A 13,126-nucleotide genomic window follows, 5' to 3' on the forward strand; every position below is an offset into this window, starting at 1 on the left:
TATTCCCAACACTTAGATATTTTCATTCACAATAATAATCTCAGCTCTTATTTCCTCATATAAGAAGTCTTGCATTAATACATACCTCAACAGTCCAAAATAAACTGAAACTGTTTTCCACGGAGTGGTTTATGTGTTGTTTTGATAATGTTCGAACACAAACCCGCGTTCTTTAGAGTTCTGAAAAAAATATCGGGGACTCGCCGAGAATGAGGGGCAATTAGAAATTTGAATTCGATTGTTAATCCTCGGACATCAGAATGAAAAAGTAATTCTTAAAAAATATTTTAAATGCAGTTTTCGGCAAGTGTGGAGAATGAAAAACAAGCCGCCTTGGCATGGTAAATGGTTCTGCATCTCCAAGTTTCTTTGTTGTTCTTGAGTGAAGATTATAGTCATGCGTAGTCATTTAAAACAATCATGCTTAGTTTAATTAATTATACGTAGAAGCAGATGGGGCTTTAAATTATTTTGCAATCATTTTTTTAATTCTATCCCTATCAATCAAGTAAAACAGACAAACAGTACTAACAATGAAACAGTCTACACTAGAACTAACCCTGAATACACCTCTGCCTGTTTACTCAAGGTTTTATCCATTAGAAAAGCCGAAGCTAGACCCTTCTCTTGGAAAATGTTCTTTAGACCATTGAAACAAGCTGCAAACTTCAATGTCACTTTAGCTGTTATTGCTGCATCTGTTACTTTCTGTTATGCCAATATTGTCTTGGTTGTTGAAATGCCTCAAGTTGTGATTCCATTCTTCCATATTGATGCTGAACAATTATCCTTACAATACATTTCAATCATTATCGGTTCCATATTGGTAAAATCCTTGCTGGTCCCCTTTCTGATTGGTGGATGAAGAGAAGTATTGCAAAGAGAAATCAGATTATGGGTTTGTTACAAAGGCTATTTATTGGTTAGCGTCGGTTTAATTATTTGAGGTGTTTTCTTATATAAGGCTGAACCAGGGAACTGGACCATCAAGCCTTTAATTGGTGCTGCCATTGCTGCCGCTAGTAACAATATCGTCACTACTTTTATTACTACCTTCGCCGTTGACAATGCTCCTGCAAAGGCCGATGATGTTGATTTGTATATCAACTTTGTCGGATCCTTGTATGGTTTCTTAGGTCCATTCTATTTCCACTATATGTTCCAAAACCTTAACTTTGCTGGATCTGCTGGTTTGATGTCTGCTCTTGTTGCTGTCTTTGCTTTCGGTCCAACTGTTTTAGCTCATATCGTTGGGTTAAGAAGAGCCTAGCCATCTCTTTAGTCTAGAGCACTCTGGTAGTTCCTTAGATATCTTGTTTATATACAATTGATCTTTGTTTGTAAATCGTTTATAGAAAGAAGAATAAAAACAAAAAAATATTATTTATTTTATAACTTTTTATTAAAAAATAATCTTCTCTTTCGAAATATATTTTTAGAAATAATATTAAGCCTGCAAGATGTAAGTTCATGCAATGACTAAAGTTTGATTGTTCATTTCTGTGTGTGATCCAAAAACTCCGATCAAATCTGAGAGCTAAAAAGTACATACTAGCAGAAGAATTTCACAAAACAAAATAACACGCACATAATTCCGCAAAAAGCAACTTAAAAGAAATTAGTGCAGGAGTGGCTTATTTTGGAATTGAGGAGAAAACAAAAAAGATAGGACAACTAAGCCACTTAAGATCGGGACAATGTTCCACAAATTCTTAAGTTTTGTGCATTAAACTCGCATCCAGTCCCGAGTGGCTTGTAAGTGACTAAGAAAAAGGTGGAGAAATTATCCATTTGACACTTTATGAAAATTTATGCAAGACTCAAAAAACGGCATCTCTCCGGATTAATATAAATAAGTTGCAAAATCTCTTCAGTTAAGTCAGATCTGGAATGCTTTTATAATTATCATTCAAACATTACTTAGTATAACTAACTATGTCTACTCAATCTATTGCTAGCGATATCGAAAAGGGTTCAAACACCCACAACGAATCTTTTGATCCAGTCGGGATCACCAAAGAAATCGATCCCGAACATGAAGAATATCTTGTCAAGAGACATGGTTCCGTCCAATTAGATCCATTACCATCTGCTGATCCTGAAGATCCTCTTAATTGGCCAGATTGGCAAAAGAACTACGAAATCTTATTGATTGCTTTTGGTACTTTTTCATCCACTTTCATGGCTGCTGGTTTGACTCCAACTTTTGAAATCTTAGCTGAAGAATATGGTGTTGATTTACCTACTGCTGCATATTTTACGTCTGCTCAAATCGCTGCTTTTGGTGTCTTCCCATTATTATGGGTTCCTTTAATGAATACCTATGGTAGAAAACCATTTTTGACTTTTGCTGCATTGGCTTGTTGTATTTTAAACATTGGTGGTGGTTTTTCAAAGACTTATGGTCAACAAATGGCAACTAGAGTCTTAGTCGGAATTTTCATTTCATCTGCAACTGCTGCTGGTTCATCTGTTGTTGGTGATTTAGCTTTCGCTCATGAAAGAGGTAAGAAGAATGGGTGGTGGTCTTTGGCTTTGGTTATCGGTACTCCAGCTGGTCCATTTTTCACCGGTTTCATTCAACAACATGCTGGTACGAAATGGGTTTTCTTTGTTTTTGCAATTATGAACTTTGGACAATTCGTATTATGGATTTTTGCTAGAGAAACTATTTATACTAGAACTAGTCCATCTTATTATTCAGCTGGATTATTAAAATACATGGGTATTAGAAAATCCGAAGCTAGACCATTCTCATGGAAGATGTTCTTTAGACCATTGAAACAAGCTGCAAACTTCAACATCACTTTGGCTGTCATTGCTGCATCTATTACTTTCTGTTACGCCAACATTGTCTTAGTTGTTGAAATGCCACAAGTCATGGTCCCATTGTTCCATCTTGACGCCCAACAAATGTCTTTGCAATATATCTCAATTATCATTGGTTCCATTATTGGTGAAATCCTTGCTGGTCCACTTTCCGATTGGTGGATGAAGAGAAGTATTGCAAAGAGAGGTGGTAAGAGAGTTATCGTTGACAGATTATGGATCTCTTATAATGGTTATATCTTAGTCATTGTTGGTTTAATCGTTTGGGGTGTCTTCTTGTACAAAGCTGAACCAGGACACTGGTCTATCAAACCATTGATCGGTGCTGCTATTGCTGCTGCTGGTAATAACATCGTTGCCACTGTTATTACTACATTCGCTATTGATAGTAATCCAACCAGGGCAGGTGATATTGGTTTATACATTAACTTTGTTAGATCCCTTTATGGTTTCTTAGGTCCTTTCTATTTCCCATACATGTTTGAAAACCTTAACTTTGCTGGTTCTGCTGGTTTGATGTGTGGTCTTGTATTCTTATTTGCTTGGGTTCCAACCGCCGTGGCTCATATTGTTGGAGTTAGACGTGAACGTCAACAAAAGGATTAAGGTTGAAGCAACCTTTTAATTATTTATATTTTTGTGTATTGTAAGACTCTGGTCAGTCTCTGAAATTATTAATAAATAGCACTGATTACAAATAGAATGTTTTTCTTTCTTAGTCTTCTACTCTATTAATAAAAAAGGTTCTGTAAATCGATAAAAAGGGACGAGAAAAGGGATCTTATTTTGATTCTAGAAGCCTAAAGTAAATTCTCTTTTGCTGACTTGATTTGTACCGACGAGTGTATACATTCTACAGGAACTGGTCAATATTTTTTTAGAAAATTTGCACCTAAAAGAGGATTGCCGATAACCGAAATAATTACTTGGGAATTGAAGTTAGATTAAGAGAGAGTATAGAAGAACCGCCAAAGCAGCCAAACGGTAAAAAGAATAAGTTCAACATAATATAACTGACATGTATTGCAATAACCTGAAAGAATAAATAAAAAACCTATAAAAAACTAATGAACGAACCTCAAGTAGAGAACAGCCCTGAAATGAACTAAAATATTTATCTTGATAAAAGAGCCAACCTAATTAGCTGCAGTTCTGTGGATAGCCAAGTTCTTAAGCAATGGAGAATCATTGAAAGAGAAAAGGTAAGCAGTTTCATTACCTTCATTAACATGTCTGAATTTTCTCCAAGCTGGAACACATAAAGTATCCTTACCATCCCATCTCAAGATAGTTTCTTCACCATTTTCTTCCTCAATAACGGTGTAACCAGTACCTTCGTAGATATGGAAGACGAATGACGAGTTTTCTTGACGCGATGGACTAGTCTTACCAGCATTAACTCTTTCAGCTTGAGCGCCAATAATGGTAGATAATGGTGTCTTGTCAGCACCCTTCTTGTAGTCAAAGATAGCATGATCACCGTCAACTGAGTCCAAGTAATCTTGAGTAATCTTCCATGGAAACTTAATAGCAGAATCTGGGACAGTTTCAGCAGGATAACGATCTTCGTGATAATGTTCAGCAAAGTTAACTGGAATAGATTGGAACATTGGTAAATCAAGACCATCTAACCAAATCATTGGACCATCACCTTCCTTACCATGATCATGCCATTCCCATCTTGGGGTTAAGATGACATCACCTCTTTCCATATAGATTCTTTGACCTTCAACAGCAGTGAAACCACCATTACCTTCAATAATGAATCTTAAAGCGAAAGCAGAGTGTCTGTGAGCCGGAGCAACTTCACCAGGGTTAATGTATTGTAAACCGGCGTATAAAGTATCAGTGGTTTGAGGAGCTTTTAAAGCAGGGTTAATTAACATTAAGACTCTTCTTTCTGATTCTTCAGCTGGTACTAAACGACCAGATTCAACTAATAATGGTCTTAATTTTTTATAATCCCAAAGGGTTGGAACAGCCTTTGGTTTTGGAACTGGAGGAACCATGGCAGACATGACAGTCCATAATGGTTCGACATTTTCTGGTTTTAAACTCTTTAAGAATTCAACCTTTTCGTTGTTGGTAGTAGTAGCTTCGACTGGAGACATGATTGTTTATTTGAGTTAATGATTAGATAGATACGGAAAAGAAAGAACTTACACAAACAGACACTTTTTCCAAATTGCGGACTCGTTCGACTGTTTATATAACTGTTTCTTTGAGTATGTAGAGCACATAATAATCAGGCCATCTCCCCCATCGGAAGAGAATAATTTATATCGGCAGATACCTCCATTGCTCTCAGACTCCACACAATTCTAATTCATCGGAGTCTGTCTGCCCCTCACCGGGGAAATTAACCTTTCAGAAAATAAAGTTGCTTTTTTTAATTTGAGTCAAAAAAAATGAGTCTCGGTTTAATTTTCCGAAGTCCCTGAACAAAAATTGCGGAATTGATTTCGAATCTGACAAATCTTACGGAATCTAATCCGAACATACCTTTCTTGAATACCCAGATCGGAATTTTCATCCGAATCTATAGTTTTTATTATGCAATGTTATGCACAATAAATTATTTTGTGTATCAGGTTTTTCCATACTGGCGGAATTGTACATTTTGGGCCGACTAATAATGCCCGCCACAATATCTCGACATCTCGACATCTTTGACATAAACAATATGCAGAACTCCCCATCCTGAATTTTTCCAAATAAATACCAAAGAGAATTCCATTATTCTTGAATTTTTGTTTTCCTGTTTTTAATATCATCAAATACTTTTATATATATTTAACTAAAACACATACAATTTACAATGACTACTGCTTGGAAAAGATTAATTAGATTCGTTGCTAACGACGGTAAGATCTACAGAGGTGAACCAATTGTCTCTGATGCTGAATATGATGTTGGTAGACAAATCTTAGAAGGTAAGACCGTTAAGGCTAAGGTTATCAAAGGTGACAACATCTTTGAAGATGCTGTTGTTACTGATGAAGTCTTAGAAGTTAAGAAATTATTAGGTCCATTAACTGAAGATGATGTTCCAATCATCAAGTGTGTTGGTTTAAACTATATGAAACATATTCAAGAAGGTGGTAGAACTCCTCCACCATTCCCATCTATCTTCTACAAACCAAGATTCTGTGTTGCTGATTTCGGTGAACCAGTCCCAATCCCAACCATTGCTCAAGAAAACCAATGTGATTACGAAGGTGAATTATGTGTTGTTATCGGTAAGACCGGTAAAGACATCAAAGAAGAAGATGCTTTAAGTTATGTTGCTGGTTACGTTTCTGGTAATGATGTTTCTGCTAGAACTTGGCAAAGAGATCCAAAATACGCCGGTGGTGTTCCACAATGGGGTTTCTCCAAGTCTTTTGACAAATATGCTCCATTAGGTCCACAATTGGTTTCTTCTCAAGTTATTCCAAACCCAGGTACTTTACAATTAGTCACCAGAGTTAATGGTGAAGTTCGTCAAAACACCAACACTGATGATTTATTATTCAATGTTCCAAAGATCATTGCTTTCATTTCTCAATCTACCACCTTGGAACAAGGTACTGTTATTATGACTGGTACTCCAAGTGGTGTAGCTATGGGTATGAAGGTTCCAAAATACTTAAAGCATGATGATGAAGTTGAAGTTGAAATTGAACAAATCGGTACTCTTTCTAACAAGATGAACTTTGTTTAAATTGGATGTTTATAGGTTTTTATTTTTTATAGGTATAGAATGCATATATAATTTATTAGGAGAATAGTTTTATCACAACGTTTTCTGTATATTGCTCGAGAATAATGAGACTACTGGGGCTGGGAAGTGTTCCGGCATATGTAACCAATTCTGCTTGAAAATGTGGAGAGATCAATGACTCTGATGTTATCTCTTGGTGCATGCTGGGAAGTATCCCGGTATTGAGAATATTCCCAGTTTGCTGTCAAACCTAGGAGAAAGTACTAATCTTGAGGTCGTCTCTCCCTACAGTGAATCAATTGTACGAATACTCTTTTATTATAATCTATACTTAAACAGTTCCACCCATACACTAATAAAACTCAGATTCTGTACCTTCGGTATATCTCTTCTTTTCATCCCCAAAAATAGCCGATTGAGGAGCACAATTGACAAACTCACCATCCAACAAAGATTGTCTAATCATGCTAACTTCCCCGTTAAATTTCATTGGTAATGTACGAATGGTACATCCACAACCACCACAAAATTCTTTTCTCTTTGGATGACCACTCTTAGTTTTTTCAACTACATATTCCTTAATTTGATGGTTTGGATCTTTAATTTCAACTTTGTCAGTAGCGTATTGACTGATGAATTGACCTAAATGACCAGAACCTTTACGACAATCGACACAGTAGCAGATGAATGAACGGGATGGTTCTCCATTGAGTTTGAATGTGACTTGACCACAGAGACAGGAACCAGTATATGACATTTTTCGTTTTAGTTAGATTTTTTAATTATCCAATAGAAGAAAGAAAGAAAGAAAAGGAGAATAGCTTTAGAATATGTATGACGGAAGAGGAGTGACTCTCGGGAATACTAATCTGGATGATATGAATTTTTCATATTACGTAATCTGATTTTAAAATGAGATGGAGAATATGTTCCCCGGAAACAGGGCAGATCGGAAGTAACTTCCAACATTTAAATCGGTTAATTATTAATGTGGGGGGAGGGGGGGCGATTAGTAAGATCTAACGGAATGAGATCCCGAATGCCGCAATATTATTTTTTTATTTTTTTAGAATTTGAATTTTTATTTTTTAGTTCAAATCTAAAAAGCTTAAAAAATATTTATTTAATATTTTTCCGGGCATTTGATGCTTTAAAGGACCCAACCATTGGCTTCTTTTGCCGATTACGTATCACACACTCATTAAGATTGTATGACAAATGACACATATACACACAAAAAGAAAAAGAAAAAGAAAAAGAAAAAGCAATTTTAGTAAACTCGGAGGTGACACAATGCGTCAACAGAGAAAGATTGACAATTAACCTTAGTAGGACAGACAAAGATTGGGGGATCCACAATTGGGTGCAAAAAAGAGTAATAAATAAAACTCGTTCAATTTCTAAATACCTACACTAAACTAAACTAAACTACGCCTATCGTAAATTAAAAGCATTAGTTTCATCGTTATAATGAAATGGACCACCAAATGGCCCAGCAGTATCATAAAGCAAAGAATACAACACATCTGTAGGCACCTCCGACGAAGTCGAACTTGGGCTATAATCCGGCTGGAAAGGAAATATCGAAGAACTTGGATTTAATCTCCCTTGATCAATCCCACCATTATTATCATTATGACCATGCATTGCAACTGGAGTATTCACCTGAGTAGCCAATCTTTGGGACGAGATGTTTACTTTATTCCCCATCATTTCTAACACTTTCAAACAACGACAAGCTGATTCTGATTGTTGTGTGTATGACCGTAATATCTCCAATCCGAGATTCCAAGTACGTTCAAACTGTGCCATATCGATATCTTTATGTAATGTGACCTGTAATTTCGCAGCTAGGAGGATTGTACTGGCAGTATAGACATAGAATACATTATACCAATGAGCAGGTAAGTATACTATATCCCCAGCACGATATTTGGAAATGACATTGATTAGTTCCATGGCGAGATTGATGCATAATAATGCGATTGATCTTTGGGTGGAGGAATATAATTCGGAGGTTTTGCCTTCGAGAAGCTTCCTCTGTGATGATGGTGATGATGATGCTTTAGGAAATAATGCGGGACGATAAAGCATGATTTTGAGGTGGAGGACTCGGATATGGAGAACGATGCTTTGTCTTTCAAATGGCATCATTTTTTGTAAATCGGAACTAAATTGTATATGACTGGGTAAATTAGCGGTGAATTCATTTAATCTATCTTCATATTTGAATACATTCAGCAATAATTGAGGATTATCATCGGGTTCATCGTTGATATACACCGACTTTAAAATATCAGCTAAGATATTATACAATTTAATAGTCTGGGTGAAGAAACCTAATTGAGATGGTTTATTCATAGGCAAGATTGCTTCATCTCTAATATATTCATCATCGACACAGAGTGGCACTTCACCTTGTTCTAACTCATAAGTTACCATCAATGGTCTCCCCATTGTCATTGACACTATCCTATCCATCAACAAACACCCCTGCCATAATCTTTTCCTAATCTCTCGATCAATGAGACTTCTAGTACTGGCATAGTTTTGATTCAGATGTAATCCCAACCCTTGTGCAATCCTAATTGCCAAGCCGACAATATTCCAACATCCAGCCAGACCGGCACTCGCTTGTAAGAACTGACCAGTCAATAACAATGCTTGAACCAATAGCACCGACCCACTATCCATTAAATGAAACCTAAGGGCTTGTTGTGATCTTTCGAAATATAATTCGGAATTATCTTCAAGCTTTTGAGATTCGGGAGCTAATTGACATCCAAATGCAAAGATTATATTCACAATCGAATAAAACAATTCATCAATCTCAGCAGCATCATCATCAACATTCTTATTGCCAGTCCATAAGGTTTCATAAGTAGCCATGAAAGTCGGCTTATGCACAAATGGATATAAAGTATATGCAAACTCGAAATAATTCTTCACATAAGTATCAGCATATGCTCTAGGAGGCAACACCAATTCGGAAATCCGTTTCGATGACATCGCTTCAGTTCTCGACATCTTATATTGTCCATTACCTCTATCTAATTCATCATCATCAGTTGTAGAAGTATCTGATTTGACTGGTCCATCGATTATATTGGATAAATCTTTCATGAAAGAAATAGCAGCTGATGATCCATAATAATCCCGATCTTTGCCTCGCTTTTGTTTCATCATTGCTCCTGCTCCCATGGCATCAGTGGAATCGTTATTACGTCTAAGTGCACTAGATGTGGAGTTGATTGAATTTGATGGGGTTAATGATGTGGCTGTATGGTCAGTGTTATCATGGGGCATATTGCCATTGCTTCCATTACTAGCAATTGATCCGCTATGGTGATGTGTTTGTTGTTGTGCTTGTTGGTGAAGTGGATATGAGATTGGTTGAGCCCGGGGTATTTCTGGTGGCTGGGGTAAATGAACACTTGGGGTACGTTGCATTGAATAACTATCACTATCGGATGTTACCATATTACTTATACTTGGTGAATTATGAGATAGTGGTACTGCACTTGTCTTGGGGAATATTCCCAACTTCTCTTCTAATTCTCTTACATACTCAACAGTGACATGAGCTCTTGTATATTTTGAACCATAAACACATTCAACATTACGTTTGGAACAAGTTGCACAAGAAGGTTGTTGTCCGTCACATTTAGTTTTACGTTGTCGACATCTATTACATGCCAATACAACTCTTGGACGTTTACTGATTTTGGTTTCCTTAGTAACTTTATTATGATCACTCATCATTGATGGGTTTAAGATATTGGTAGTGTAAATTGGATAATAAAGTTTACATTTTGGATTGATGATCATATTTCGGAATTTGTCCCGTCTTTTTATATTTTTAATGACTGACTGACTGACTGACAATCAGACACATCAATTTAATTCATTTTCCCCCAAAAGTTACTTAAAAAATAATTTAATGACTGAAAAAATAAAAAAACTCCTCAAAAATTTACAAAAAAATAATTTTGATTGCCAAAAAAAAAAAAATTCCAAATCAAAATCTCTCTTTCAGAAGTTTTAAATTTCTTGGTATGGATTTCATCCTTGTTGAATCGATATACTTATAGAACATAGAACCGAAGGAAATAGGAATACATACACATTACACACAGTTACACTTGACGTTTCCAACTCGCAAGAGAGGGAAGAATCACTATTGGTCAAAATTGGACCCTGAGACTTTTATTGTCTTCGTCATACGTCATCTAATAACCTTTGGCTTTAAAGATTCGCCCATTATAGTTTAAACGTTAGATTTGAGTTTCCTATAAAATAGACGTTAGGGGGGGGGCATTCATTAATTGTTTAGTTTATCCGTTTATTCACCCATGGGCTTAATGATAGAACTAAAAGAAGTAATCTCCCTCCCGTGATAGGAACATATATTATTACATTTCGGCATTTTCCTTCTTATTGTACATTATTATTAAATTATTTTGTATTGAACCCCCACTCCCCACGCCCAAATTTATCGGAGTAACTTCCTCCATTCATTCCGGATGTAATTAATTTAATTTTTTTTTTTGCTTCTTTGTTATTTCGGAAATACTCACAAAAAAATTTCATCTTTACAATCAATCTTTCAATCCGGCAACAAAATACATGCCGACGTTTTATTAAGCCTTATGCCTTTTCAAATAGGGGATATGAAGATTATATTCATAAAATATTCTTTGGTTCCATTTTTCATCCCAACGCTTTGAAATTAGCATGTAGCAAATAGCTCATTTCGAACCATTCTCTCACTAGAACAGCTCATATATCCTTGTTAAAATGAAGCAATGCCAATATTAAAAACAGCGAACGGAACAATTGCTGGTCCTCTCTATTGATACTAAAAAAAATATCACATACATCACAAAAATGATGGTCCCTAGCAGGATCGAACTGCTGATCTCGGCGTTATTAGCACCGCGCCTTAACCAACTGGGCCAAGGGACCTTTCCGCGGGAAAAAAATTTTGCGCTTTGTGTTCTGAATTCAAATTCACGTGATTTAACTATTGCGGAAATGATGTAAATCACGTGAGTAATTTTTATAGTGTAAAATTTTCAAAACTAGTTTAAGAAAGCAGTTTTGTATAGAAATGGTATTCAATCAGTTTAGAATTAGGTAGTTGTATGGTTATTGTATAGATAGAGATTTGGTGATGTTTGGAATAGTATCTGGATGATAATTAATTTTTTAAAATTTTGGAATATTTTTGACAAGAATCGTACTTTAAACCTTTTTGGTACAATTCAAATGGCTGCAAATTGGGATGATTTAAGAATCTTTGGTTTGACTTCGGAAATGGTTCCTTATAAATGAAACCGCGACAGACCTTAATGGTTCAGAGAATGGAAGTCAAGATTCTAATAAGCCATTAGATATTGATATTTTTACACAATTTTTATTAACTGGTGAACGTCCTGATGAATTACCTAAGAAACGAAAATCTTAAGAATTGAAATCAGTTAAATTGTCAGGTCAAATAAAGGCACATGATGCCTCATTCTCAAATTCACCCTCTGGTTACCCAAGACCACAAGAACAACTAGAATATTCATTGCATATGGATCAATTAGTAAACCGAATGAAACCACAACCTGGACCATCACAATTGCTGCAGGAACAAGAACTAGAAATGGGCGAAGAAGAGAAAGAAATGCTTAAAGATATGGCATCTCAAATCAATCATTTCCAAAATTTGCTTTCTGTAGATACAGCATCTATAAACCGTATACCATCCTCCGTACATTTCCATGACGGATACTCAAATGATAATTTACTTCAACGTAATATGACTGGCCCAGCACAAATGATGTTACAACCAAATATGACAGGACCTAATCAAATGGCCCAATATATTAATAGAAATACTAATAGTCCTTTACCCTTAAGAGCAAATGTTACAGGACCGGTGGATATGGAGAGGGCTTTTGTTCCTGGTTCTGGTCAAGAGCAATCACAAGACCAACAGCAATAGCAGTCACAATCAGCACCCTAAGTTTCATTACAAGCTTTCACGAGTCAAATGACATGAAAAACGATGCAAAATATGTTGCAAAATGCAAAAATAGTTCAAGGCATGGAAGCTCTATCAAATCCATTACTCCCAGTTCCAATTCCACCTCCAGACAGACAAAGATCAGTATCTTCACATATGCCACAAACTACCCAGATAAGTATAACCGTTCNCTTCGCCCTTAAGACCAAATGTTACAGGACCGGTGGATATGGCGAGAATTTTTGCACCTGGTAATGGCCAACAACAATCACAAGACCAACAGCAACAGCAGCAGTCACAATCAGCACCCACAGTTTCATTACAAGCTTTCACCAGTCAAATGACAGGAAATACGATGGAAAACACATTACAGAATGCAAAAATAGGTCAAGACATGGAAGCTCTATCAAAACCATTACTTCAAGTTCCAATTCCACCTCCAGTCAGACAAAGATCAGTATCTTCACCAATGCCACAAACTCCACAGATAAGTATAACTGTTCCCAATTACAGAAATGGATTACATAGTCCCCAAGTCCCACCTCCGGTACCTCCAAGGTCTCCATTAGGTAGAGGTCCCC

At 36.3% G+C, this 13,126-nt stretch overlaps 7 protein-coding genes and 1 pseudogene across 8 annotated transcripts; 5 read left to right on the top strand and 3 right to left on the bottom strand. All coding sequences in view use genetic code 12, as the record gives it.

The window, feature by feature from the left end:
* Positions 1–316: 316 nt before the first annotated feature.
* On the top strand, positions 317–1,270 carry J8A68_001417 (annotated as a pseudogene). The gene is made up of 3 exons: positions 317–348; positions 553–841; positions 965–1,270. Coding segments are annotated over exons 1-3 (627 nt in total).
* A 665-nt stretch (positions 1,271–1,935) lies between these two features.
* J8A68_001418 (uncharacterized protein) lies at positions 1,936–3,435 on the top strand (the record flags this gene model as incomplete). The annotated part of the gene is made up of 1 exon (XM_049405070.1): positions 1,936–3,435. The coding sequence occupies one exon, from the start codon at positions 1,936–1,938 to the stop codon at positions 3,433–3,435; it is 1,500 nt and encodes a 499-aa protein (XP_049265340.1).
* A 530-nt stretch (positions 3,436–3,965) lies between these two features.
* On the bottom strand, positions 3,966–4,940 carry J8A68_001419 (cupin domain-containing protein; the record flags this gene model as incomplete). Its single annotated transcript, XM_049405071.1, has 1 exon — positions 3,966–4,940. One exon carries the CDS (start codon positions 4,938–4,940, stop codon positions 3,966–3,968), a length of 975 nt encoding a protein of 324 aa, XP_049265341.1.
* Positions 4,941–5,647: 707 nt separating this feature from the next.
* On the top strand, positions 5,648–6,532 carry J8A68_001420 (uncharacterized protein; the record flags this gene model as incomplete). The annotated part of the gene is made up of 1 exon (XM_049405072.1): positions 5,648–6,532. The coding sequence occupies one exon, from the start codon at positions 5,648–5,650 to the stop codon at positions 6,530–6,532; it is 885 nt and encodes a 294-aa protein (XP_049265342.1).
* A 352-nt stretch (positions 6,533–6,884) lies between these two features.
* Positions 6,885–7,289, bottom strand: J8A68_001421 (GFA family protein; the record flags this gene model as incomplete). The annotated part of the gene is made up of 1 exon (XM_049405073.1): positions 6,885–7,289. The coding sequence occupies one exon, from the start codon at positions 7,287–7,289 to the stop codon at positions 6,885–6,887; it is 405 nt and encodes a 134-aa protein (XP_049265343.1).
* Positions 7,290–7,966: 677 nt separating this feature from the next.
* Positions 7,967–10,294, bottom strand: J8A68_001422 (Zn(II)2Cys6 transcription factor; the record flags this gene model as incomplete). The annotated part of the gene is made up of 1 exon (XM_049405074.1): positions 7,967–10,294. The coding sequence occupies one exon, from the start codon at positions 10,292–10,294 to the stop codon at positions 7,967–7,969; it is 2,328 nt and encodes a 775-aa protein (XP_049265344.1).
* A 1,506-nt stretch (positions 10,295–11,800) lies between these two features.
* J8A68_001423 (uncharacterized protein) lies at positions 11,801–12,524 on the top strand (the record flags this gene model as incomplete). Its single annotated transcript, XM_049405075.1, has 2 exons — positions 11,801–11,834; positions 12,001–12,524. The coding sequence occupies 2 exons, from the start codon at positions 11,801–11,803 to the stop codon at positions 12,522–12,524; spliced, it is 558 nt and encodes a 185-aa protein (XP_049265345.1).
* Positions 12,525–12,774: 250 nt separating this feature from the next.
* On the top strand, positions 12,775–13,126 carry J8A68_001424 (uncharacterized protein; the record flags this gene model as incomplete). Its single annotated transcript, XM_049405076.1, has 1 exon — positions 12,775–13,126. A coding segment is annotated over one exon (352 nt), but the record flags the coding sequence as incomplete, so codon positions are not given.

The sequence above is a fragment of the Hemisphaericaspora subhashii genome, assembly GCF_019202705.1.
Source record: "Hemisphaericaspora subhashii strain CBS 10753 chromosome Unknown scaffold80, whole genome shotgun sequence".
NCBI lineage: Eukaryota > Fungi > Ascomycota > Pichiomycetes > Serinales > Debaryomycetaceae > Hemisphaericaspora > Hemisphaericaspora subhashii.